We start from the raw sequence: 26,712 nt of genomic DNA, 5'->3' as shown, positions 1-26,712 counted from the left end.
CACAACGTAGTGCTATATTGAGGCAAAATACGCGCTGGATGATGAGCGTGGGGTCTTTCACTACTGGGGATTGTGACTTGGTCCATCCCGATTGATGATTTTACCGAATATTTGACTGAAATTCATTTGTTATCATCATGATTTGGGCTGATTGCCATATTTGGGATTCGTGCCAACTATTTGAACCCTTCGGGGATTTTTATCACTGTTTTCATCACTGCTTGACTTATTATTTGAACTCAGTCCTATTGATATCTACTGTTTTACAAACTCAGCCACTTTTACTCAGATTTGAAACTTAAATGATATTTCTACATCATATTTTGGGCTGAGAACTACTGTTTTACTAATGCCCAAGGGGCTTGTGATGATTTTGGACTGAGTGAGGCCAAGGGCCATATGTGAGGATATGCTGAGTGATATGAGGCCGAGGGCCTGAGATACTTTATATGCCACGAGGTGGCTTGAGTGATGTGAGGTTGAGTGCCGAGTGATGATGCCACGAGGTGGCTTGATATAGCACTTGGGCCGTAAGGGGGCCCTCCGGAGTCTGCACACCCACAGTGAGCGCGGGTACCCATTGTTCTGAGTGATTGATGCTATGCTCGAGGGGCTGATATGAGTGATTGTGAGGTAGCCCGAGGGGATGATACTATTCCGAGAGTGAGCCCGAGGGGCTGAGACTGTACTGAGAGTGAGCCTGAGGGGCTAATACTATGCTAAGCGATTGATACTGTGCCCGAGGGGCGGATTTCTACTTGTTATTTACATGTTAAATTACCTGTTTTACTTGTTTTAAAAGGGAATATCATTTGATTCTTCACTGATTTATTAAGTGAATTTACTGCTTAATATGAAATTGCTTTGTGTCTTTACGTGTTTTCATACTTTCAGCCATTATTTATAATTGTTACTCACTGAGTCGGAGTACTCACATTACTCCCTGCACCATGTGTACAGATTCAGGCATCGCAGAGTCCGCTCCTGAGTGCTGATTTCTCCCAGTCCAGGCAGTGATTTGGAGACTACGAGGTAGCTGTTGGCGTTCGCAACCCCGTGCCTCCCTTATCCTATCATTTCCATGTTTTTTTTTTCTGAACTATTATATCGGATTTTGTGTTCAGTAGACTTGTATCCGGACTTCTTAGTTGCTCATGACTTGTGACACCCTGGTTTGGGCTGTGTCGGGATGGTTCCTGCTGTTGTTAATGTTAAAATTCCGCAATTTATGAGTGTTATATTATATGTTATTGGCTGGCCTTGTCTTCACGAGAGGCGTCATCACGACCGGGTTCGGGGATTGGGTCGTGACAGGCTTTCATGGTAGTCAGCATGGTGGCTCACCAATGTTGTACCCTTGAACTTTCATGGTAGTCAACATAGTGGCTCACTAGTTGCTGCATCCCCGAGCTTTCATAGTAGTCAGCATGGTAGCTCACCAGCTGCTGCACCCCCGAGCTTTCATGGTAGTCAGCATAGTGGCTCACCAGCTGCAGCACCCCCGAGCTTTCATAGTAGACAGCATAGTGGCTCACCAGCTGCTACACCCTCGAGCTTTTATGGTAGTCAGCATGATGATTCGTCCATATCTAGGTTGGATATTGGAGGCTCTCGCCCAGTTACATCTAGTGGTACTTTTAGACCTTCTAGTAGATGCAGGTAAAATCTTGGAGGGGATGTACAATATGATAGTTATAATCGGTTAATAATCGTCCCCTACGAGGATGGGTAAGTAATTCTTATATTTTTAAAGTTTTGAATGTACTTTTAGATATGTTAAAATTAAGAAATATTTATTTATAATTAAAACTTTTGAAATTTTAAGATGTTTATTAATTATATATGTTAACTTTAATGCAGGTTTTTGCCATCCTTTCAGTCTACACATTTGGTTGTGGATTCTATGAAGCCATTTTATCATGAGTCATAAAATTCTTGGAGACAGATATCGTATAACATCAGAGAGCACATGTGGAATCAATTTAGGGTAAAAATTGATTAAATTTATTTAATAATTATCGTCTTCATCTAATGTTACTTTTTTATATTGTAGACAAAATGTACATGGCATCCTCAGCATCAAAATGAAATAAATGCTATTTTCGAGAAGAAGGCTGCTGAGCGGATTAAAGATACCACGTTCGCTGCTTGGAATGCTAGTAAAATGCCGGAATGGTTAAGAGAAGATGTTTGGAAGAAACTTCTTGCGAAATGGAATATCGATGAATGGAAGAAGAAGACTGAACAAGCAAAGGCAAACTGCACCTCCAGTAAAGGTGGCTCGTTGCACACAGGAGGTTCGATTAATTTTACGGCCCATAAACTAAGATTGGTAATTACTTATAAAAAAATTCTTAATTTTATATGTAGAATTTTACGATTGTAACGTATAACTCATACTTTTTCTTAAGGAAAAGGAAAGAGGGCAAGATATGAGTCATGATGAGGTCTTCGAGGAGAAGCATAAGAAAAAGAATAAGGATGGTACAAGAGAACACTGGGTGGAGACGCGTGCGTCGAACACATATGTTAAATACTAACTTCATAATTATTTATGATTTATTAATATTAGTTTGTTTACATAATAGTTATATTTTCATTTCAGGAAGATTATCATAAAAGGGTGGGAAAATGGCAACAAACTCAACCTCCTTCAACTCAACCAACACCTGATGATACGAATTCATTGTGGACAGAGGCATCAAGTGGAGTAAACAAAGGCAGAGTCTACGGACTTGGAGTACGCCGACCTATAGGTCATCCAAACCCACTCTTAGCGAATTCTTCTTCTTCGCAAAATCAAGAACAAATGGAAGATATGAGAAAAGAAATTTGTGATTTGAAGCAACAATTGGACTTACAATTCGGAATATTTGTTAAGATGCAGAAATTCATGAGAAAACATGGGCATAATCTATGTGATGATGAGGATGAACAAACTGAATCTGATTTTGTAGTAGTTTAGGTGTATGGTATTGGTTGATGGGTAAACTTGATTGTGAGAGGCAAGTTTATGTTTTGTTTTCAAGCTTGAATTTGGGCTACTATTTGGATGTTTTTATGCCCAAAATATTTAGGTTTAATAGATTTGTTGGTTTAGATTGTGTTAATGATTGGGTTTGTTGGTTTAGATGTTATATTTGTTGATACTTGTTGATTGGTTGTTGGCGTTATAGTATTGTAACTGTTTGACAGGTGGTATTCCAACTGATTTCCGACGGAAACAATCGGACAGTTGCCCAATTTTTTTCAAAAAAAACACCAAAATTTCCGACCAATTTAGTCGAAAATGATTTTAAAAAATAATTATTTTTAAACAGTTTTCGACGAATTCCATCGAAAATTTAAAGAAATTTTAATTTTTAATTATTAATTTCCAACTAAATCGGTCTGTAAATATTTATTTTTATTATTTAATTTTAAATAAATATTTATTGTTATTTAAATTATTACGACTTATTTGGTCGGAAATTTGAAAATAATTTGGCTGTCTGACCTTTTGAACATTTCGACTACTTTGGTCGGAAATCACCGATGAATTCGGTCAGAAATTATTTTCCGGCCAACTGTTTTCTGAACGACCAATTTTGGTCGGAAAGTAGTCGGAAATCCATAATTTTCGACTAATTCGCGACCGTTTTAACGGTCGAAATTCAACCATTTTCTAGTAGTGGAAGAAGGGAGACCACCTATGCGTGTTGAATGCAAGAAAAACAAGCTGCAATGGAGGAATCATCTGTAGGAAATAGGGATTGGGGCGGCAGATGAGGCGGTAAGGAATGGATTTGCTTTTTCTTTTTTAAAATCTGGTAATATTATATTTATATAGGTTGGGGCCAAAGTGTAATAACTGAAACTTTAGGGATAAAGACTCAAATTTCCCCCTTCATTTTATAATCTCACTTAACCATTAATTAAGCATGAAGGTCAATCATACTTCCTACTTGCTCTGATGGTAAGCAACCCCCACTTCCAACCGAAAGGTTGTGAGTTTGAGTCTCCCCAAGAACAAGGTGGGAAGTTCTTGGAAGGAAGGATGCCGGGGGTCTATTTGGAAACAGCCTCTCTACCCCAGGGTAGGGGTAAGGTCTGCGTACACACTACCCTCCCCAGACCCAACTATGTAGGATTATATTGGGTTGTTGTTGTTGTTGTTGTTGCGGAAGGTCAATCCTACAATAATTAAAACTTGAAGGTCACTTGACCAATTTAAATTTGAAAAGAGGTCACCTTGCCAACTACTCGACTTACATGGCGCAAGATAGCAATAGCAAAAACTAATCTAAAATTGTTTCTCTTCTAGTAACACTTGAATGGAACATGTCCCGTGTCAGATCGATATATCAACTTCTAATTCTTGACTAAAATGCAACTCATAAGAGTCAGGCGACAAGCTACTAAATAACTTCTTCTTTTTGTTACAAGGGGATCTGAGAAGGAGACAGAAAATGAATTAGTATGAATCAAATTCACAACTATTATATGGTAAATTTTCACTGCTACTACTACATTATAAACTTTGACGACAATTATTAAAATTATCTTTGCTATTGGACATGAGACGAGTTTAACCCAAAAAAGAAAGAAAAAAAAAAGAAGAGATGAGTAAAAGGGAAAATGAAATGAAAATTGAACTTGACCACATGAAAGTTGAATAGTTGGTGGAGATTGGTTTGAGTGGAAGCTGAAGACGGACGCCTAAGAAAATTCGCCCCAACGTATAAGACCCGCTGAATTAGTCTTTCTCTTTGCTACCAAGAAGTTTCTTATCTTCTTTTTTTCTCACCCAAAGTTCGGTATTTGTATTAGGGTTCTCACTAATCCGGATCCGTACTGTATAAAGCATATTAAAAAAAAAATATTTGTCTACCAGATTATTTTTGGTCCAATACTTGAATTAAGATTTAAGAGCGACAGGAATATATTTATCTCACCACAACCTTTGATGATCGAACAAGTTTCTTATCACTTGCTAGTTTTTCAAAGTCTATTCCCCAGATTCTTTTTATGTGATCAATACTTGTTTAGCCTCTAATATTCTTTTGTTATTTCGTTGTTACTACAGAAGACAATGACGTTAAAACCAAACTTCAAGTAATTGTTGTCCGTTATAATAATGTATGTAATTGGTCTCACTCATAAGTTTAATCGGGCATTTCTCAACGACGGCAGCTATTTCGCCCCACTCTTCTATATTGCTGTATTTATAGTAAACGAGCGAGGGCCACAGACCATAGTTTTAAAGGTTTTAAATTAGCTGATACTCTCATTGCAAAATTATTATTCTCTTTCTTAGTTATTGGTGAATGGTGGTGATACACTATCTCTTTAAATTTAGGATTGTCATTATTTAAGGAAATGTTAAACTTTGTAACAAATAAATGTATCTTCTATATCGTATAAAATGAAAATTATTAAAAATTATAACTAAGATGCTACATAAGATAAAAATTGCCAAATAATTAAACTCTATCACGATCATTTGTTCATCTTCTATATCCGTATGTCTATGGATAAACATCAAATTTCAATCCAATTAGGGGTAAGAAATGTTAAAAAATAGGGGCTAAACGGGGATAAAAATGCAGAGAAATGGAAAAGTTCGTGTTGATGATTTGGTGGTGCTTATTATCACTTTAATCTTTGTGAACTTAATTACTATAACTTTTAGTGCCGTATTGAAGAATTTTTGGCAATTTTTAGTTACCAGCTTTTAGTTTTATGACCTTGTTGAAGTAGATTTTAGCGATGACCATTGGTGAAATCAATCCAAGTTGTGAAATTATTTGGAATTCCTTTTTTCCCCTTTTCAAGGCCAGTAAAATGCGACAACCCTTTGCTTGTCAAAACTATAATCAATCGATAGTAATTTCGTTTCATCATTCATATATACCAGCGGTAACAACCAAATACGCCACAGGCACAAGAGAGAAAATTTGAAAAGTAGGACATTCATTTGTAGAAGTGGTCTCCGTTGGTGCATGTGTAGACATCACAATAAATAGATGGATAAAGAACCCGGTGTTCAGTATCCACACAGGAACCCGTCTAATCACTTAAGGCCCACTAAAGGGGAAAGCTCTCCCTACTAGTATCTTTTCTCCGTTTAAGAGTGAAGCGATTCTATCAGCCCACCACAATCCTTGGTAGCCGGTCAAAAGTTGAAGTCAAGTAATTGTATTGAATAGCTTGTCCTATAATAATAAGGAAAAATCTCACACATACGTGTTGACTTGACCAGTTGACCTATATGAGAGAGAGGGGGAGAGCAGTTTTGCCGATATAGATATCCACAACAATTTCCTATCATATATTAATCTCTTCTCCTTCATTTCCATAGAACAAATTAATCCTTCATTTCCATATATCCTCTGTATAGTACTATCCATGGATAGAGAACAAGAAGAGATGCAATTCTTAGGCCTCTTTGATATCTACATAGAAGCCTACAAACTTATCTACAGATGGAGGAAAATATTCAGCCAAATCACCCTATCTTTGATCCTTCCTATGTGCTTCATCATCTTAGCTCACATGGAAATTTACCATCTTTTCTTCTCTGACCTTAAACACTCTGAGTTTCAGCTCCTACACACTCACACCGGCACGGCGAAATACAACAAGATCTCTGATCACATAAACTCAGAGCTAGCCTCTCTATGGCTTTTCATAATTGTCTACATCACTTTCCTCATCATCTTCTCCCTTCTTTCAACCTCTGCTGTGGTTTACACAATCGCATGCATATACACTTCACGTGAAGTCAATTTCATGAAAGTTATGAGTGTTCTGCCTAAAGTTTGGAAGAGAGTTATGGTCACTTTCTTGTGTGCTTTTGTTTGTTTCTTCATCTACAACCTTGTTGCCTTCTTGGCCCTAGTTATAGTGTCAATATGGGCTTTCGGTATGCAGGGAGAAAATGATGGTCTTGTTAAGTTTGTTCTCGTGATCATGGCGATTGTTTATGTCCTTGGATCCGTGTACCTTTCAGTTATATGGCATTTAGCTAGTGTGGTAACTGTGTTGGAGGATTCATATGGGGTGAAAGCCATGCTTAAAAGCAAGGAATTGTTAAAGGGGAAGATGACAATAGCCTTAGTTTTCTTTTTCAAGTTCAATCTTTCACTTGGTATCCTAAACTTTATTTTCAAGAAGTTTGTGGTACATGGACATGGGAAGCATATGCATCTAGGGATGTTGTATAGGACAGGATTTGGGTTGCTTTGTCTTCTTATGATGTTCAAGTTGGTGTTACTTGGTTTGGTGATACAAACAATTATTTACTTTGTTTGCAAGTCCTATCACCATGAGAACATTGACAAATCTGCACTTTCTGATCATCTTGAAGTTTATTTGGGTGAGTATGAACCTTTGAAGTCCAAAGATGTTCAAATGGAGGGTTATGAAGTTTAAATTAATTTGACTTGTATCTTCTGGTATATGTATTAGAGTTCATCTTCTGTTCCTTCATCTTCTGTTCCTTCACAGAACAAGGGGAAAATGGAACTTCTTTCTACTCAGAGATTAGCCCCATTTGTAATATCGTTTGTACCGAAAAATTTCTCTATGTATTTGACCTTTTCAATGGATAATAATTATGAGAATTAATAATAGGAAAGATGAAAAACAAGCAGTCTTCATCAGCTTTGGTTATTATGTCATAATATGGTTGTCTTAGATGTTTTTTTATGACATGATTTATTATGCTTGATTAACAGTTTTGACATAATTAATTGTTAATTTGCAGTTTGATTCTTATGCTTGTTCTTTTCTTCCTTTCTCTCTTATTTTTTACCTGATGGTACATGCATAGAATATCTTAAAGGAAGATTACTCCTAGCAGAATTTCATTGATCTTGGACAGAGTATATTAGCACAGAATCAAACAAGTAATTGACCCACGAAAACCCAATCGTTCAAACTCGAGTACAATTTGATTAGATAAACACTCGAATTATCTCATATTTCCAAGAACAGACTTGTCTATTGTGCGCTAAAGCAAATTTAAAACGAAACTGTCTTTAACTATCTTACATGTTAACTACTATTATAAAACAAGAGAGGAAGAGTGACCGGGAGAAATATGTTAAAGATAATGAATTTTATATATATATATATATATATATATATATATATATATATCCAAAAGCTAGTAATTGTAAAGGAGTTGCTCCGTTCGACATGCCCAGATGATTTTCTAAACAGTTCTCATCATATTAAGCAAGATATTCTCATCATATTAAGCAAGAGAGTCTCAAGCAGTGAAAAGACTCAGCTGAGGTGATTTGATGATCAGGGAATTCCAACTGGGTTTATTAAAAAATCCCATGTTTTAAAACCTTACAAAGACATACATTTTGCTTTTGAAAGTACACAGCAATTACATACCTCAGATTCTGGAGAGCGAAAAATCTGCATCTACCAGAGAATTTAAGTGATGACAAATGCTTCACTTCAACAAGTTCCTTCTTCCATTAGTACAGCTCTAGCGAATCCCGCAATGTAAGGACCCATATATCTGAGCTAATTTAAGATCATCTCGGGAAACCATTTGACTAGCAAATTCCACCAAACCTACAACTTTTATTGACAGTTATAAGTACATTGAAAAAAACAAATAAAACATAAGCTGTGTGCATCACTTGGACAACTGCTGAGAAACATCCTTCTTTTCTTCTTGTTTAGGTCCTGAAATAGCTGCTGTTGCTGCAGCAGTCATGGCAGCAGCAGCTGCACCTAATTTTACACCTCCTGCAGCTTTAACAGCACCACCAATTTTTGCAAAGGCAGCTATTCCTCCTACAAGAATGGCTCTCAATGCAACTGTTGGTTTTATACTCATATTTGTCTACCTGAAAAGGAAAAGATCAGAGCTGTATCGCCCGAGATCACCTAAATACAAAGATCACATTGGCGTACGTATCAAAGAAAGATATCAACACAATGTTCTCTGAGACGCAGATGCTTGGGTAAGACAATAAAGAGCCGAACTGGCATATTCCTAAAATTTAAAATAGAATATAACAGATAAGAACTTGATAAAATCCCTATGCTACTATTTTCAGCTACTGTGCACCATAAAGATGGGTTCCTTCATTTCCTAGAACAGACAATTTACAGATTGGACCAATGCAGTAACTGCTGCAACAACTTTGTAAATGGCTAAGGTGTGGTAGAAAGGCCGAAATGGAGTTCAGCAGTTTCACAAATGGATTTAAATTTTACACGAGTTTTGGAGAGAGAAATCCTAGTGTCCCAGCACTAGAACCAAAGGCAAAATTATTCATGATGACCATTACAAATGGCAAAATTCTTCATGACAACCATTACAGATATTCTTCTTCTGCAGATTCTAAAGCAGTGATTCCTATTTAAAAGAACACCAGGATACTAAGCATTGGTGTCCAATATAAATCTTCTGTCCCTGGCTCCATAGCTTTTCTACCTAAGAACGTGTGAACAGACTTCTTCAAGTCAATCAAACTTTGCTTTTATCTCAAAAATATCATGTCGGTATGGAAAGCATCACATAAGCAGAATCTTCCCAACAAAAAACCACAAAGCAACATAGATATCCCTGCGCTCATAGAGTCAGCTATGACAATTTGAGCAGTGTCTCTATATGAATTCTACAGGTGTTAGGTACCCTTCCAAATAAACAGGTGTTGGATCATGTTGGCATGTCTTGCACCATGTCACTAGCATGCTGCAAGAACATGGCACGACCACAAAGATCATACAAGCAGAATGCTCCGTCAGTAGTTCAAAATAGTTCCTTTATCTAATCAAAAAGCTTTCAACTCTCACCACCAACCCTGGACCGACTGCAGCAAAAAGACCTACATTCCTCTGGCTTATCACTACATCCATGCATTCTGTGGTCATAAATAATACTGTTACACGAAGTACTTATTTTCATCCGTTAGAACCCTACTACAGAACCATATGTTTCCATACCAAGACAAAAGGAAGAAAACTAGGAACACTAGAATAATAATTAGCCTTCATTCCACCACTGGCATGTACTTCCAAATAAATCTAATACTCCTTATCACACTCTCTTTATCCACATCATTAATTCGTTGAGCCGTTCCACTGGTATTCATCAATCCATTTAGAATGTGAAGATGATTCCCTATACCCATTTGTATGACATGACCACGACTGATGTGCTCGTCTTGGATTTGGCCATTTAGGTTGGTCAAACTCATGTGCCCTTAATTCGTCCAAAAGGACAGTTATTGGTATTGGAATGAAAAGGCCCAAATGGAGCAGGGTGGACTGAGGATTCATCTGGCCAACCTAGCTAGTTGGTGAATGAGACTTAGTCTTTGTTGTTGTAAGACATGACAAGTTAAGGACATGATCAACTGTAAATCCGTGGGTCTACATTAGGAATTTACACTAAGTCGTGGAACATGTTATTTGTAGGTGATATTGTGACCATTAACGAAACTAATGAAGGAGTCAACAAATTAGCTCCACATAAGAAGAATAAAGTTGAGGTGAGATTTAGATGGATGTATGGTGCATAAAAGCAGACAGTTCAGATATCCAAATCTTAGTGTTCCAAAATACTGGTATGATAGATGAAAATGCAACACATAAAACTAAGGAAAAATGACTAAAATGGGTCAGCTTTATGGAGTGCTATGCATAGGACGACACCTACCAATGTGAAAGGCAGATTCTATGGGCTTGGTTGTAAGAATAGCAATGTTAGATGAGTGTTGGGCTCCTAACGCCCAGAAATTTTCATAAGATGAGTGTCGTAAAATACGGATATTAAGATAATAAGATGGATTTACGGTCATAACTCATACGAGATTACACAAGCAAAATGATCAAATTTGATAGAGGGTAAAAATAGCACACATAGAGAATAAAGTGAAAGAAGATGACCTTCTTATCAACAAAAAAGAATGTGAATAAAGATGGCCTAAATGGTTTGTCCAGGTCTATGTAGACCCTCCAAGCTCATTGGTCCATATGACACTATGATAATGAAAGGTAATAAAGATGAGTAAAATTACAATCACATACAGGGAATTTATCTTTGAAAAACCTACAATTTCTTGGAAACCCATACAAACCTAAAAACAAATACAACACTAGGAAGCAAAAGATCCACTTAGGCGAAACAAACTAGTCGAGATCAAGGCTTACTCACATACACTTATATTAGATCCTCTGCTCAATAGGAGTTCTTTTAGTTTGTTTAGATTAAACATCAGTGTGAGATAAGTAGAAAATGTAGAGAAATCTGAAAAATCTAGTGATGGAGGACCCCTAGTTTATCTTAAAGTACATTACTGAGTATTCAAATGATGAGTCCAAAAGAAGTGGAATGAAAACAGAGGATCATGTAGCCGACCCCAACAAGCTTGGACTTAAGGTATCATTGTGGTATTAGTATGGCATTATAATGAACTGTGTTACTCAGTTTAGAGTATTGTAACATAGACCCAACCCATTTTTTATGACATGATAATGGACAATATTGCTAAATGAAGAGTCACCAACTGTAGCGCAGGCCTTTATCTCTGGAAACCAAATCAACCGGACTACCACAATGAGTGGATATGCCTGGGTTGTTTACAACTAGTGCAGCAGTTTAAGCTGGTGACCAATAAAGTCAAGGATCTAAAATTGGATTTTAGAGAAATTGAGTACTTTAATTTGGTGTAGAGGCAGTGATTCACTAAGCAAAGCTTGGCAGTAGCCAGTAGGTGAAACTTGATCAGAACAAAGCGTGGAGGAAGCATAACTAGAAGCAGAAATTAGATCCCGTGATCTCAAAAAGACCTAACGAAGCATATCCTCTCCTGGTTGAAAAAATGTACTTTTAGAAAAGGACAATTTTATGTATCAGAGCGGTACAACCCATCAAGTGTAGGAGGTCATATCAGAATGGACTTGGGAGAGATCACTTCTACTCGGCCCTGCCGCAAGAAGGGACAGCTCAAGTCACTTTCACTGGAGAAAGAGCAAGAAATAGAGTAACCAAAGAAGAGAATATCCACTCTCAACTTAAGCTTTTATCAGTTTGACAGATTGTACAGCAAAATAATAGATTTTTCTCATCCGTTCATGCTTCTAACATCAAGATCAATCTTAGCAAACTTTTTAATTGGTAACATAGGATGCTTCTGTCTCATTGTGAGCACCACGTAAAAGCCCACTAATTGCCTACACAGAAGAGCTAACCTAACCGAAAACTTGCTGCCCCATGATAATGAATGCAACATCTAGTAACTTAACAAACAACCCAAAAAAAAAAAAGAGAATTAAAGGTTTTGGAAATTTCAACTTTTATTTATTGCCCTCAACACCTTGAATCCCCTAACTTTCATATACATTGACCTTCTTACGATATTTTTCAAACTATCATGGATTGCAACACAAAAACTGAAGAATTTCGGGGTAAGCAGAAGACTGCAGATTAAATTGCAAATTAAAATTAATTTTCGAAGAACTAGATTAATGAATTGGCACATGTGAAACGACAAGTATAGGAGGAAAATCTAAAGGTAGGAACTGAGAGAGGTAGCGATAAGGACGAAAAGGGTTACTTACGATTAGATTTCGCCTGAGGAAGTGATATGGGGAAAAATGCTGGACCGAAGCAAAGAAGACTCGAGCGTAATTTGAAAATGCGGGGTTCTCTTTGTTGGGTGTCGGAAGGGGACAAAATTAGGGAAATTGAGGTTTCTTAAATGTTGCAATTGAGCTGAAATGAGATAGAATAATACCCCTGTAGTCACCTATAGTTCTCGTTTTTACGGTTTACCGAATTACCGTATCGAAATAGAAAATTTTGATATTTGGTATTCCATATTTTGATATTCGGTATGATTTTTGGTTTAAGTTTTACAAAAATATGGTATTTGGTATTTTTTAATGAAATACTGATACCGTACCGAAATATATATTATATTACACAAAACATATATTATTAATTATAACATAAATATAAAAAATTGAAGTTTTAATTTCCTTTATTGTCTAAGTTCATCAATTTACTCTAAGCAAGTAAGAATATATTTCTAATGATCGAATTTATTCCTTTATGTGTAGTTTTCTCTCTCTAGGTTGATATTTGGTGGTTTTGGACAAAACTTTTGCCAACAAACGTTTTATGTTTTGTACTTTTGAGTACTTTAATTAAGAATATTATAGTCTATGACTCTATGCACTTGTTAGTATTCAAACTGCATACCGAAGTTATCGAACCGAATAAACCGAAAAGAGAAAAATCGAACCATACCGAATTTAATTAGGTATTGTATTGGTATAGCATTTTAAGAAACCGAATACCGAAAACACTGAATCGAAATGTCTAAATACCGTACCGTACCGACCGACGAACACTCCTAGTTTAGTCTATATTTAGTAAATAAGTAATATAGTTATAAGTAAGCTCTTGAAGTCTGGAGTTTTACACATAACTCCAGCACCTATATAGCCTGTAGAGAGGAGTGAGAATGTTATGGAATACAACAGTATCTTATTTTTCTTCTTCGGTTAGCTTTTTTCTTCTTTTTTTCCTTCTTAGCTAATCAATCGATTATAGCCTGTATTAGTAGTATCAGAGTTCGATTCTCGCACTATGGGAACAGGTAATGGCACTAGAAATGTAGGAAGTTGTCACGACCCAAAATCCCTTTTTAAGAGTCGTGATGGCACCTAGTCTCCAAACTAGGTAAGTCAGTCGCTCAATATTATTTTAAACAATGAAAACATGAAAACAAAAAACGGAGTTTAACATAAATGTGGAAATAAGAGTAATACAGGCCAAAGTGACAAGTACTCAACCTAATATCCTAGAACTAGGTAGTATAGAGTCACAAGCTCTAACTGAATACACGAGATGAATCTCGACTACAGTACTGTTGGAAATACATAAACAGTAGAAATGAAATAAGAGGGTGACTCTGAGGCCTGCGATCAGATCATGCAGGAATACCTGAAAGTCTCTGGTGTGCTAAGCCTCAATCAATTAGTCTGGTCTGAGGTGCCTGGACCTGCACAAAAAGATGTGCAGAAGTGTAACATGAGTACACCACAATCGGTACCCAGTAAGTATCAAGACTAACCTCGGTAGAGTAGTGACGAGGTTCAATAGAGTGATACTCACTAAACAAATAACCTATTCAATGAACATATCGAAGAACACTGATAATTGAAATATAACTGAAAACATTAATCACAATCCCTTTTAGAACATGTAATAACGACTTAGTGTAGTAAAACCCATCTTTGATCATGAAATGTCAAATATAGGTAAGGCATGAGATAAAATATCAAATATTTTATCATTAACTTAGGTAAATGCAACACGTAAGCTTTCATAAACGATTATAAGAATGAAACATCAACCTCGTCTCAACACAATCACAACAATAACAACAACAAGACACATCGAAATATCACATAATATCATCAAATACCACCCTTATTACGCCGAATGTGCACATAAACATGATATGCCACCCTATTTCATCAAATGCACTTATATCCACCTTTACTATGCCACGTGGACAGTCCGAGATAACGCCATATATATTTTGCCCCACGCGCACAACCATAGACAAAGAAATCACACGACAAAACCTCGTACTGACACCCCTAATCAATCCGCTCAACATATCCACAAATTCTACGGTACCATAAAATAATAAATGTCAAGATGCCACAATATCACAACAATAGTACCAAACTGTCATCAAAGTATAAGTTCACAACTTTCAACAACAAGGCACGATGGCATTATAAATAATTATATAAGCAGAGGGATGTTCAATAGATAAGTCAATAAAATAAACATGATCAAATAGTCATAAAGTGATTTCACAAATTTCATATAAAGTTCATTATCACATTAAAACATATTGATAGCCTGCAGTCTATTCCAGTCAAAATCACATATAGTTCCTGTATACACGCTCGTCACATAATATACATGTCACTTAACATATCATAGAAATCAACAATCAAGGCTAGCACGTAAAGGGTATTTTTCTCATACAAGGTTAGGCAAGATATTTATCCCAAACAAGCAAAATCAGTCCACTACCAAGGCTTTCCCGCGCATATCCAACTCTGAACGGCTTGAATCTAGCCAAAATAACTTAATATCATAAATAAAAGTCATAGGAAGCAATTTCGGATAATAAAGATTCGATCTTTAATGAAAATCAAAAAGTCAAATCAAAAAGTCAACCCTGTCATCGCACTTCGAAACTCAACCAAACTCGTAAATTCTGAACAACCATTTTGATACGAGTCCAACCATACCAAAATCGTCCAATTTCGGCCTCAAATCGGCCTTCAAATCATCAATTTATATTTAAGAAAAGTTTTGACAAAAATCCACAATTTCTTCAATTCAATCACGAATCAAACATTAAAATTGGGGTTGGAATTATGAAATAATAACAAATTCGAGTAAAAATATTTACCCAATCCAAATCATGAAAATCTCCTCCAAAATCGCCCATAATCGAGCTCTCTAACTTAAAATATGATAAATGAAATAAAACTATCATCCAAGTTATATGTTGCCCGACTCTATCGTCCTTCAGTCGCATCTGCGGGAAATGTATCACAAATGCGAACTTCACTTAAGACCCAAAAATTCTGCTTTTATGGATCCAAATGCACACCTGCGCTTCCGTTTTTGCGGACCGCACCTGCGGTCCCAGCTCAACCAGGTCAAATTCATTTCTGTGGAGACATTTTGCTTCTGCGATTGTGCATTTGTGCTTCCATGTCCGCACCTGTGAACCCGGCTTCCCCAGATAATCGCCAAATTTGCGACCATCTAGCCACTTTTGCGGCGCCGCACCTGCGTCCCAAACAATGCAGGTGCGAAAGCACCAGATCTTAGCACACTTTTAGCAATTCCTCTAAGTCCCCAATTGACCCGAACTCAACCTGAAATACACCTGAGGCCCCAGGATACCACCCAAACATACCAATCAATCCCAAAACATAATACGGACCTACTTGAGATCTCAAATAACATCAAACAACATCGAAACTACGAACCGCACTTTAATTTAAGCCTAATGAATGTCCAACTTACAAAACACATGCCGAACCATATCAAATCAACTCTGAATAACCTCATATTTTGCATGCAAGTCCCAAATGACATAAAGGACCTAGAGCAACTCCCAGAACTACAATCTGGACCTGATATCAACAAAGTCAACCCTCGATCAAACCTATCAACCTTCCAAAAATTTCAACTTTCTAACTTTCGCCAATTCAAGTCAAACCAACTACAAACCTCCAAATCCAAAATCGGGACATAAACCTAAGTCCAAAATCACTATATGACGCTATTAGAACCATCAAAACATTGTTCTAGAGTCGTTTACACAAAAGTCAAACTCCAGTCAACTCTAATAACTTAAGCCTCCAACCAAGGGACTAAGTATCCCAAATCAATCAAAAACTCTCCCGAAACCAAACCAATCCCCCTAGTAAGTCATGTAACCATAATTACACATATGTAAAGCATTAAATAGGGTAAAAGAGGCTAAAATACTCAAAATGACCGATCGAGTCGTTGCATTCTCCCCCTCTTAACAGATGTTCGTCCTCGAACGAGTATAGAGACATATCTGAAGTGCCAAAAAGTTGAGGATAATGGCTACGCATGTCATGTTTGGTCTCCCAGGTTGCCTCCTCGATTGGTTGACCTCTCCATTGAACCTTCATTGAAGCAATGTTCTTTGACCTTAACTTTCGGACCTGTCTATCCAAGATAGCCATCGGCATTGTGGTGAGACGGCCTAGCTGGTCGGGTCGCGATCGGACATCAAGCCGCAAGCATAGTGGTGATTGTTGTGGAAATTAAAATTGTGATTATGAAAACACCTCCACCTGTACATATTGGGATGAGATAGCAGGGCCGCTTTATATAGTGATTGTGTGATGGTTGATGTCTTCTGATGAGACAGCCTAGCTGATCGGGCTGTGATTGAATTCCATGCTAAATACACAGTGGTATATTTATATCGGTACTAATAATCTCCCAACTAAAAATATACATTATATCTGTATTTTGAAAATTATTATGTTTTAAACTTGGCATTTGGATGTCATTGATTGTTGCTTGCTTCTTCCATGGTTTTGCCTGTCTTATATTGGCATTCTGTTTCAAAAGTGGACATTTAGCTTTACATACTAAACTATTCCATATATACTAACGTTCCCTTTGTCTGGGGCACTGCATCTTCAATGGATATAGGCGGTTTATCAGCGGGTGATTGTGATCTTCGTTAGCATATACTCTCTACTCAGCAGTTTTGGTGATCCCTACTTTTTTCCGGGCTTTGCGTCATCTGACTTTGTATTTTGTGCTTTGAGGTATAGTTGAGGCCTTGTCGCTGGCACTTTCATTCTACTCTTTCATTGTACTTAGAGGCCCCGTTGACAGGTTGTGGGTGGCGTCTGATATTGGGAATTGGGCTAGTATGTGTTGGTATTTGGCAAAATTGTTTTTCATCATATCTATAAACTTGTAATATTTTGAAAATCATAAATGGATATCTTTTGAATAATGGGGAAAAAATGTGGGACATTTTACTCTGTTCATGTAGATCTCTTGTATTGACTTTATATTATTCATGGGTAAGGTTAGATAGAAGTCATCAAGTAGGCTTGCTTGACCGAGGTATCTCGGTTAAGCGCTGGTCGCGCTCCCCGAGGTCGGGGCAGACAAATGTATCTCGTATTATCAGACCACTTTGATACATACTTCCTTCACTTTTGAAGGATTATTTTAAGAACCTTTATTGTTCTCTTTTTTGCGATTACTAATGATGACTATTATTATTTTGGTCTTTGGCATGCCACGTTCATTGGTCAGCCACTAGTCTTTATTTAGACATATTATACACCGCTACCAAATTCACTTCAAGAATGGAGCAAATCAAGTGGGACAAGATGCATGCTTTTTCATGAAAAATATATTATTTTTCTTTAGCCATTATTCTATCATCAATATGGTGCATTGGAACTCAAACACAATGCCTTACCCATATAAAGGCATGCTAGGTTATAATGAGTTGGGACTCAAACCCAATGTTACAACCCATATCCACATGTGTTAGTTCATGCCATATATTAGTTAACATAAATCCAAGAAAGAATTATCTTTGAGATGATAAGAAGCCAATCCTATTGGTCTTAAGTGATACAAGAGTGTATAAGGGTGATTAACAAGTATTAGAAGTTAAATGAATCAAGGATGTCGTAACTCGTATTTTCAAGTAATCTAGCGGTGCTTAATACACTCAAGAGTTCATTTATTAAGGTATTTTAATCATATAATATCCGTATCATAAGTCTTAAAGTCAAACGAGTTATGAAACAAAAGTCGACAAAAGTTGTCGCAACTTAGGTTCATAATTTTACTTAAATATTAGGTCAAATGTTTCTAATCTTTTCTTCTAATTTACAAGGAATTACGGGGTGATCTACCAACCAAATTATATATCTATGAGTCTAGCTTCCAACGCATTAAACCGTTCATCGATACGATCTCGGAGTAGAGAGATATTCGCATTTTCGCAAGACTGCGCCAAGCACCTCTCTATGGGGCCCACTAAGGCGGTTTAAGATATTTGGACCTATATAGGATGCCTCCAACCCATTTTAAGTCATTTATTCTCACTATTTTCAGACCTTAGAACCCTAGGAACATCCTCTCAAGGTTCTCTCAAGATTCAAGACCCAAAAAAGGGGCAAACAACACAAATCAAGTGTCGGGAATTCCGTGGCACTAGTAAGTCTCTTGTTCTTCTTGTTGTTGCTCATTTTTGTGTCGTTCCAGCTCATGTGGGAGGTTTTTTTAAAGGGTTTATGTTCTGTAAATACTCCCTCATGTTATTAATATCAATCCTAGGTGATTTCAAGCCTTCTAAAGTGATTCTAGTGCCGAAAAACACTAATTGATCGCTAGTTTCGCTTTTTTGTTGTTGTGGCAGCATTGGAGGGATATTTCATGGAAATTTAAGGTCAAATTGGAGTTTTTATTTCTGTATAAAGTTAAGGAACCTCTTACTCTATATGTATTTAGGATTATCCAAGTTGTGGCTAAGCCATTGAAGCTAGAACTTGTGAAATATATATCGAAAGGCTTGGTAGTAATGTTATTGTTTTGTGGACTGTTTTGCGTTGCTGTTGGGCTGCGTATTTTACTACTGTTTTGTGGAGTTTTGGAGGAGGAAGGGTGTGAAGAAACACCATATATATGTAGGGTTATGGGCTTATCGTTATTCGTAACATTTCCAGGTTGTTTGACACGACTACGATGGTCGTCGTAGGTATGGAGTGATTAGATTGTGTGTGGACTATTTTGGGAGGCTCAATATGTTTATTATTGATGTTGTTTGGGCTGTTTGGTGAATGTTTTGAATGGTGTGAGGTCATATATATAGGGGAGGTGTTTTCCGTTTCATCGTAAAATAGGTTGTGGTCGATACATAATAGTTATGACGCTTAAATGATAACGATAGTATCGTTTCTCTTATTGTAGACTAAGGAGTTTTGACAATTGCATAGCTTGAGATTGGGGCAGTATATACAAGGTATGTGAGGCTATCCCTTTCCTTCTTTTACACGACTCCGATTGTACATAATGTAATGAACGAGCTTCCAAGATACTCTACTCTTAGAAGCTAGCAGTACTTACATTGTTTTCCCTCTTATGGAACGATTGATGTTAATGTTGCTTCTCTTATTCTTATGTTATCAATGTTGTTGGTACTTCCTGATTCTTATAAGGTTCATAGTGAAGAGTTAGTCCTAATAACGTGTACAGAGGATACCGACCTTACGTCACTCCGAAAGGTTTAGAATGTGATTCCATGAGTCGAGCATGCATTATATATATGTATCTATTTTACTCTACCGAGCCACGCTATAGTTGGCCGGGTACGGCACCTATTGTGCAACCACTGATCAGTTGGGTTTCTATTGTGCAACCACTGATCAGTTGGGTTTTACCGAGCTCCACGTGGCCGGGTACGATTCTACCGAGCCTATTATGGCCGGGTACGATATGATGATGATGATGCCCACAGAGGCGAATGCTTTAAAGGTTTATGTATTTATACATATGTATCATGCATTTCATGTAAGTATCCCTCAGAGGTACTAAGATGTTACAGGTTGTATATTCTCTATCCTTGCTTACATTACTGATCGTATTTATGGTTCCTTGCCTTACATACTCAGTACTTTATTCGTACTGACGTCATTTTATTTGTGGACGCTGCATGTCGTGCTGCAGGTCCTGATAGACATGCAGGTGCAGCTCCCCCACCACAGTAGGCTATCCAGTTCAGCGGTGATTGGCGAGATCCCTTCTCCGGACTTGCCTTGGTCTTGGTATGCATTTTTGTTATAGACATTATGGGTATGGCGGGGCCCTGTTCCGACTATGTTGCAGCACTTATGTTCCTTTAGAGGCTCATAGACAGGTGTCGACTCATGTATAGTTTGGTATGCCTTGTCGGCTAGTTTTTTTGTATAGTCTTTCATAGTAGCGTGGTAGCTCATACCTTATATGTAGTTTCTTGATTGTCTGGTCATCCCCTGCTATGTATGTTCATGCCGTCATATTTTATTGCTGGTTGTCCATGATCCAGGTCTACCATTTAAATTGATCTCGTCAGCCCTAAAAGATTATAATGAAGGTTAGATGAAATGTACATTGGTGCTCGGCAAGTGTGGTCGGGTGCTAGTCATGGCCATCCAGTTTGGGTCGTGACACCCAACTCTTATAAGCACGGTGCATTAGGACTCACACCCGACACCTTACCCTCGTGGTACAGTGAACTTGAATCATCCGTCTTATCCTTGATCGGTTCCAAACCTGCAATACTATAGAGTAGCAAGGATGGTCGATGCAGTTTTACCCAACAAAGGACGGGATCAAATCCATGGGGAGTTAATGATTTTGGAGTTAGGTTTATATCCAAGTAGAGATGCGAGTTTTGCTCTTAATTGTACTTCCAGAAATGGTTGATTTTGTTATCTACTTCTACTTCTATAACATGCAATAATTAAAGCTAAGTATAATATTTTTGTTGGTTGTTTTCAAGGATTAAAAGGGACTAGGGTAGTGACTTCCACCTAGGTGGATATCTAACGGGTATCGAGAATTCAGGGCAAGCTTGTTATGATTGGGGTCGTGATATATCCATCACACATAAGTTCTCACTCTATACCTCTCGGTAGTTTGAGTGACTTTGCCCAATTTGGCTTTCTCAAGTCCAAATGGGTGTTCATGCATAACAAATGATATTGGCTCAAGTCGGGTATTACTATCTCTAGGTTTAACCCTTTAATTGGGGTCTATCGATCTCTTGAATGCACCACAATTCCTTATAAGCCTAATTTTCCTAACTTAGTCCCTCTTTCTTAAGAAGAGTCTAAGTCATAAAGGCATGAATCAAGGTTTGCAACCACCAATTCTATAGTTAAAGCATGAATCAAGCTAAACATCACTAACCCATAAATAATTAAGCCCTAAAATTCAAGACCCATTAAATATCCATACTAGGGTTAGGTCACAATCCTAGCTATGGATTTAGCTACTCATGAAACTAGCAGAAATCAAAGCTGAAGATGAAATATAAGCTATAATATTCAAATACAAGATGAAAATCTAAAGATTGAAGATGGATCTACTCTAAAATTACTCAAAGAGGTAAAAACCAGTCGTTCACGTGTTCTTCTAAACAAAACTTAATCTAAAAATCTGAAAAAGATCTATTTATACTAGGCTGAAATTCCAGGACAAAAATGCCCCTGCGAAAGTTACGCGGAGGCATAATTTTGACCACGTCCGCACTTGAGCTATCGCGGTCGCGTAATAATGAGCACAGTCTGCGTTTCTTAAATTCTGGGCTTAGTTTGAGCTTGGTTTTGCGGACAGCGTAAAAGCCACCACCTCCGAGTTAGCTTCAACCATGACCGCGTAATTTGGACGTAGACCACGTTCCTTAGTCAAGCTCAACTTGTAGAGTCTCCGAACTTCAATCATAGCTCTCAGCAAAAATACCACCGCGGACGCGTCAGATATTCCGTGGCCACATTTTTCCACCGCGGTCGGTGGTAGACCTTTTTCTTAAATTTGCCTCTCTGAATTTTGCGGGCCGTGTATTTGTGGACGCCTCAGCGGTGGTCCTCACACGGTCACGTATTTTGTCCGCTCTCTCCACTCCAGTTCCCTGTCTTTAACCTGTGCAAGTTTACTCGTTCATGAGTTTATTTTGGCTTCTATGCCTTATTTTGACCAAACCCTGCAAGTAAGCACAGTAAGTTAGTTATCGAGAATACTTTTACACATTCTTTATCCAAAACCTAAGCAAAAGAGAGCATAAGATAGGTTAAAATCCATAGTTATCAACTCCCCCAAACTTAAGCTTTTGCTTGTCCTCAAGCAAACAACGTACCTCCCACCTCCACAAGAAAGAAAAAGGAAAATTTCAGCTGTCCTAAGGTGACTTCATCAAGCATCAATTGGGACTAACAATTACCCTCAACACAAATGCATTATCAATAACACACAATCTTTTTAGTACCATAACTCTAGTGCGGCACAAAAGCATCAAGAGTTGACATAACTCACCAAGGAAGCTCGCTCTACTACGTAGGTCATTGTGGAACCCAAACTCTTTCTCCTCTACTCTCCATAAGCAAATCTCACTTTAGATTGTAGCACTCAAACACAAGGATTGCAGAAAAGTAACTCATCTCTCTCAAGGGAATGTCTCAAGTCTGATTTTAAGTACCATAAGCTTGCACCTTATGTAAATCACCACTACTGTAAGCTCACTCAACTCGAAATCATATAGGGCTTTTGCGAGAATGTAATGAAGGCTTTTGGATCAAGGTAGTATATATCGGTCTATGAAGGTTTCATCTTTCCTTAAGCACTTCATTTTCTCATTTCGGCTCATACTTTCTTGACTCTTTGAGTCATTTTTTCTTCCTTAGGGGACTAAAGAGATACACTGTCACTCGTTTTTGTTCTTGACAATCATTTTTCTTCTTTCTAATCATTCCAAGCCTTTCATCATTGCTTTCATTGAATCCCTTCATTTTTCTATATTATTCACTTTCTTTTTGACTTTTTGGATTTTCTTTCTTTTCTTTTGCCTTCCCCCCATTTTTTAATTTTGTACCTTTTATCACTTTCACATTCCTCGTCTTTCCCCCCAAACTTATGGTTTTTCCAATTGTGCTAAAGAAAGATCAGGTGCCAAGAGAGGGTCATTTTAGAATGGATAAAGGCTTGCATCATGGTTATTAAAAGAACAAGGGCTTCGGCTCAACGAAGTTGACTAGGGATATCATATTTGGTGGGCTATGGATGATTTCAAGTTTCAAATTGGATCAAGGAGAGCCTATAATTATTTCTCAAGTCGAGCTACACTTAGAATTTCGCCTAGACAAATATTCAGGGCAAGTACTAAACTTCTTGGCAAGAGACTTGGACTTGCAAATCAATACCTCACCTCACAAGCTATTGGATTGCTAAAGAGAACAGAGTCGAGGGCGCACAACAACTCTAGCTAAGATTGAGCAACACAAATGGCTCCGAGAAGCCACTCAATGATTGTTTAGTCAACACAAGAGTCTAAAGGTCACAATTAGCACCATTCTTTTCAAATCAACTTGTTTCTAACCATAACGTCAAAGGTAAATGTTCTAGGCCTAAGTGAAGCTTGCCTGAGACACTTTTATTCATTACTACTATCTATACAAAAACATAAAGAAATTGGACTCAAACCTTAAGAAGGTTGTCACGCCATCCATCATCGGGAAGAGCCACCCGGTTCACACAACCTCTACCTTTGGAAAGAACCGTGACATTAAGAAAACCAAAGGCTTATTAATCATGAAGCTAAGTACTCAAAAAGAAACTACTAACGGAAGTAAAAAAAGCTAAGCTATTAAGGAAAAAGAACACAAAAAGTTATAAAATAAGCTACGAAAAGTAAAATAAATATGTACAATAGCGGAAAGAAACAAATATATACAAAATGGGAATGAATATATACATGGAATAGTAAATTTATATACATATCGAACGTGAAAAATAATGAAAGTGAAAAATAAATGGTAAAGTTATATACATACCAAAAGTAAAAAATAATAATAAAAAAAATCAATATCATAATTACAATCCAGTATCAATCAAAATAGGACCACCCCGCCAAACAAAAATTAGCATTGTCCTCAATGCTAATAGCAAAAATAAGATCAAGAAGGGATAGAGAGTAGAGAAAACTCCCTATGTGGTCTGCATCGGGTCCTGCACATCACTGGGGTCAACTCCCTCCGGATCCTCTAACTGTATCTCTAAGTCCTCGGATTGGGGTACCACAAATCCTCTCATAGGCTCTCTGTCAGCCTCCTGCTCTGGTGCCTGTGCTGCCTGAGCTGCTGGAACATGCTCCTCCAAGAGTAAGTCCAGTGGGATGTCTCCAGCTGATGTAATCCTCTCTACCTCCTTCCTCAGCAGCTTTACTGACTCCTTTGAGGCCCGAGTCTTCTTCATCTTCTTCATTTGTTTGCTCAGGTCCTTGATTGCTTTTCCCTGTGCATTTAAAGCCTTCAGGATCATCTCCTAGTTGCCCAGGAGCTTTTTCTGGTTGTCCAGAAGCTCCTTCGATGAATCCTCCAGTGATAAAGGTACCTGAAGTTGTGCTGGAGCTGCCTGAGATGTGACTACATTAGATAAGGCAGATAGCTTTGATGTAGCTACCTACATCCAGTTGTTGATGCTGGATAAAGTTTGATTAACCCGTAGTGTCGTCAGAGGGTAAGTTGAGGTGGAGGGAACAGACAATGGGGCTGTGACAGAAGGGTCAGATGATGGAGGTGGCATAGCAGCAGAAGAACCTTCCGCTGTGGAAGGCTCAGAACCAGTGGACACTACCCTTGGCTCTTCAGACTGGCCAGTAGAGGTAGTGGTTTTGCCTTTGGACTTGGGGTTGCCTACTCCCTGAAGGCTATACCAAGAGAAGGGCCTTTTTGGCTTCATCTTTGTGTCGAAACTCCTCCCTTCTACCTCTTGATCCTCCAAATACATGGTGAGGATGTTGGGATAGGGGTATGATCTTTCATCCTTCCCGATAGCCTTGGTGATGATTCTTGACATGAGATTTCCCACATTTATCGGGTACCCCGCCATAATAGAAGCCACAACAATTGCCCGGGAGACTGGGATATCACTGTCATGCTGGGATGGGTCTAGCCGGCTACAGACAAATGTACACCACCCTTTCGCTTTAAAGCTTAGAGTGTTTCTAGCTATTTGGACCCCAGATGTTAAGCCAAGCCGGTGTTGTCCCGGGAATGCCTATTACCTCTGCAAGCCATGGACGAGCTGCCTCATCTAATGCCACCTTCTCCAAGTACAAGGATTCATCCACATCATCGAACCCGACATATGCATTCAGCGTCTTGACATCAAATCTGATCTTCCTGTTCCACACCTTGGTCACATAGGTGCCCTTTTTGATGTAGGCCACGTTGGCGTAGAATTATTTTATTAAATATTCATTGGCCTCCGGTAGCTTGCTCATGAAGAATTTCCACCCCACTCTTTCATCAAATTGCCTCTTCATATTGGGATCGTGGGGTAGAAGATCACTTTCTATGAATTGCCTCTCGAGGGTGAGTGACCTCTGCGGCCACCATTTCCGGAATTTGTGATAGGCTTTTTCACTAACAAATCTATCCTCCCAAACTACAGCTTTTCTAGATCATGCAAACCCCCAGACATTGGTGTCACCCCCTCTCCCATCATCTAGTATCTCAGTATCAACATCAATAGGGGCCGCTGGTGAGGCCAAAGTTATAGCAGGTGGGGAAGCTGATGTCGAAGCCTCACTACTTTCCTCTAAGCCATCAGACGACTCAAAAGTAGAAGAGGGTGCAGGCTCGTCTCGCAACTATAATTTCCCTTGAAAGTCTGCAGGAACATGGGTTGGCACCGAGTCTTCTTTCGAAACTTCCCGGGAAAGGACATATTCACAATCGTCAGAATGGGATGCGGCTTTGTCCGCAGCTTTTCTTGTAGCTCTCATTTTACCAATTGATTTTTGCACGACGAGGGGTAATTTAACCTTCCCTTTACCCTGACCTTGGGAGGACTTTGCTCTCTCTTTTGGTTTATCACTTCCGCCTCTAGATCAGACCATTATCTGCAGAGAACAAGCCATGAAACAAAGTCAAAAACAAGGTAAAAATCATATGGCTAAGCATTGTAGATGAAACTAAAACATTAAAGATGGGAATAAAACATTGCAGATGACTTGCATATACTGCCTCTCAAAATCAGGCACCGCGGACCGCGAAAAAATAGGCGCGGCCGCGAAAAGGGCACCGCGATCCTCGTAAAAAGGAACGCGACTGCGAAAGACTAGAGATCAGACTACCCATTATCTAAAGTTAAGGTACCGCTGACAGCAAAAAAAAGGGGGCGCGGCCGCGAAACATGCAACGCGGACAGTGTAAAAGTGAAGGTTGCTGCGGAACCAATTTGCCAACTCTCTGAAACTCATTAATGCTGACCGCAAAATTATGGATGCGATCGCGTAAAGGCAACCACAGACCATGGAAAACGTACAGCGTCCGCGAACTTACAAGTAACTTAGTTCTCACAAAGCATGAACG

The 26,712-nt window shown here is 38.3% G+C and overlaps 2 protein-coding genes and 1 long non-coding RNA gene across 3 annotated transcripts; 2 read left to right on the top strand and 1 right to left on the bottom strand.

The window, feature by feature from the left end:
• The first annotated feature begins 1,653 nt into the window (after positions 1-1,653).
• LOC107828714 (uncharacterized) lies at positions 1,654-2,965 on the top strand. Its single transcript, XM_075232173.1, has 4 exons — positions 1,654-1,659; positions 2,054-2,332; positions 2,412-2,501; positions 2,606-2,965. The coding sequence occupies exons 1-4, from the start codon at positions 1,654-1,656 to the stop codon at positions 2,963-2,965; spliced, it is 735 nt and encodes a 244-aa protein (XP_075088274.1).
• Positions 2,966-6,267: 3,302 nt separating this feature from the next.
• LOC107828713 (uncharacterized) lies at positions 6,268-7,630 on the top strand. Its single transcript, XM_016656078.2, has one exon. It carries the CDS (start codon positions 6,388-6,390, stop codon positions 7,411-7,413), a length of 1,026 nt encoding a protein of 341 aa, XP_016511564.2. The 5' UTR covers positions 6,268-6,387; the 3' UTR covers positions 7,414-7,630.
• A 654-nt stretch (positions 7,631-8,284) lies between these two features.
• On the bottom strand, positions 8,285-12,725 carry LOC142170712 (uncharacterized). Its single transcript, XR_012700106.1, has 2 exons — positions 12,577-12,725; positions 8,285-8,852 (listed from the first exon to the last, which is right to left on the bottom strand). It is a non-coding gene; the product is annotated as an uncharacterized LOC142170712 (long non-coding RNA).
• Between the last annotated feature and the right edge of the window lie 13,987 nt (positions 12,726-26,712).

Source organism: Nicotiana tabacum, chromosome 16 (genome assembly GCF_000715075.1).
Source record: "Nicotiana tabacum cultivar K326 chromosome 16, ASM71507v2, whole genome shotgun sequence".
NCBI classification, from domain to species: Eukaryota; Viridiplantae; Streptophyta; class Magnoliopsida; order Solanales; family Solanaceae; genus Nicotiana; species Nicotiana tabacum.
Note: the sequence above shows the minus strand (reverse complement) of the source record. Positions and strands in the feature narration are given on the sequence as shown.